The sequence below is a fragment of the Sceloporus undulatus genome, unplaced genomic scaffold (assembly GCF_019175285.1).
Source record: "Sceloporus undulatus isolate JIND9_A2432 ecotype Alabama unplaced genomic scaffold, SceUnd_v1.1 scaffold_20818, whole genome shotgun sequence".
NCBI classification, from domain to species: domain Eukaryota; kingdom Metazoa; phylum Chordata; class Lepidosauria; order Squamata; family Phrynosomatidae; genus Sceloporus; species Sceloporus undulatus.
Window position 1 is genome coordinate 1 of NW_024823733.1, and position 1,684 is coordinate 1,684.

At 41.0% G+C, this 1,684-nt stretch overlaps 1 protein-coding gene across 1 annotated transcript; it reads left to right on the plus strand.

Annotated features, from left to right (window-relative positions):
- Nucleotides 1–142: 142 nt before the first annotated feature.
- Nucleotides 143–304, plus strand: LOC121918635 (toll-interacting protein-like; the record flags this gene model as incomplete). The annotated part of the gene is made up of 1 exon (XM_042444651.1): nt 143–304. A coding segment is annotated over one exon (162 nt), but the record flags the coding sequence as incomplete, so codon positions are not given.
- Nucleotides 305–1,684: the final 1,380 nt, after the last annotated feature.

Here is a 1,684-nt window from a genome sequence, read left to right on the forward strand (position 1 = left end):
CATGCATCATTGAAACACCATACCTCCACTGTGACTCGAAGCAGCTTTATTTGGGCTGTCTGTAACAAGCCATAGATTTGTAAAAAGAACGCAAGGTGAAGCAGAAGCAATTATCATATTGGCTTATGTGTTTCCTCTATAGGTATATATTGGTGAACTTCCTCAGGATTTTCTTCGCATCACCCCAACACAACAGCAACAACAGATCCAAATGGATGCTCAAGCAGCTCAACAATTACAATATGGCGGCGCAATGGGTACTGTTGGGAGACTGAGTATCACTGTAGTGCAGGTAATTTTGTAAAAGTACAGATTTAAATTAGCCATATTTTTGCATGTCTAAATTTTTGTGTTGAAGATGATGTTGATGTTATAAATATGTTAGCAGATACTGACAGTATCTTTAAAAGAATGCCATAGGTTTCTTAATAAGCACTGTGTTTTGATGTTACTGGGTAAAGCAAACAGTTTGCAGTATCAACTCAGAATTCTGTAACTTCATTATAGAGTTATCATCCAGTGCATTACTGATGACAGACACTGGTTTAGGACAGGACAGCCTCCTTGGATTGAGGTGGAAAGGAGTAATAGAGTTGGGTGTCATCTGCATATTAATGACTCCGCACCCCAAATGACCTCTCCTAGCAGTTTCATGTATATGCTAAATAGCATAGGGGACAACACAGAAGCCTGAAGGACTCCACAGGCCAATGGCCAGGGAGTTGAGCAGGAGTCCCCCAGCACCACCCCTGAGTTCGCCCCTCCAGAAAGGAACAGATCCACTTTAAAACAGTACCTCCAAGTTCCATCCTAGAGAGGTGGCCCAGAAGGATACCATGTTTGATGGTATCGAAAGCCACTGAGAGATCCAGGATAACCAACAGGGATGCACTCCCCCTGTCCAGTTCCTTGTGTAGGTAATCCACCAAGGCTGTCTCTGTTCCATAGCCAGGTCTGAAACCAGATTGAAATGGATCTAGATAATCCATTTCATCCAGAAACCCTGGAGTTGGGAAACCACCACATGTTCCAGTGCCTGGCCCCAAAAAGGTTGGATATGGTCGTTCAGCATATTTCAACAGAATTTTTATTAAGGACTGACATTATGCTCATGTGAAATGAAACAACCAGGTCAGGTAAGCCTGCTGTAAGTAAGCAAAAACTGTTGAATCTTCTAGAGACTACTTAAAAGTTTCCTTCAACATGCATTCCAGGATAATTTCTTTTCCTTCAGTAGTCTCCACTTTTCTTATGATTGTGATGCTCACCCACAGTCCTTTCCTATGATGGCAGGCATCTGGGAGTTCTTCTCCCACCACTGCCACCAAATTATGTGACAACCCACTCTAGACTCCTCTTAGTGTTTAGTAGCATGTTTCTGAGTTTTAAAATTCAGGCCAAGTGGTTTTTTAAACAATAATAAAAGTTTGTTTAAAAATAGAATTGTATAAAGTATCAATGATATGAAGTTGTTAATTTAGTCTTTCTTGGGCACTTGGTTCCAGATGTATCTTTGTATTCTTATTATTAACTCAGTCACCCAGGATACGAAATCCCTCAGGATATAACAGAACTGCAACTCAACCAGTCAACTCTTTACATTGTCAAAGTTACTGTTTTCAAGGACATTCACCCTGCCCTTTTCTCTTGTTTAGTTTCTCTAAGCTCTATCCTGCCACTCAGG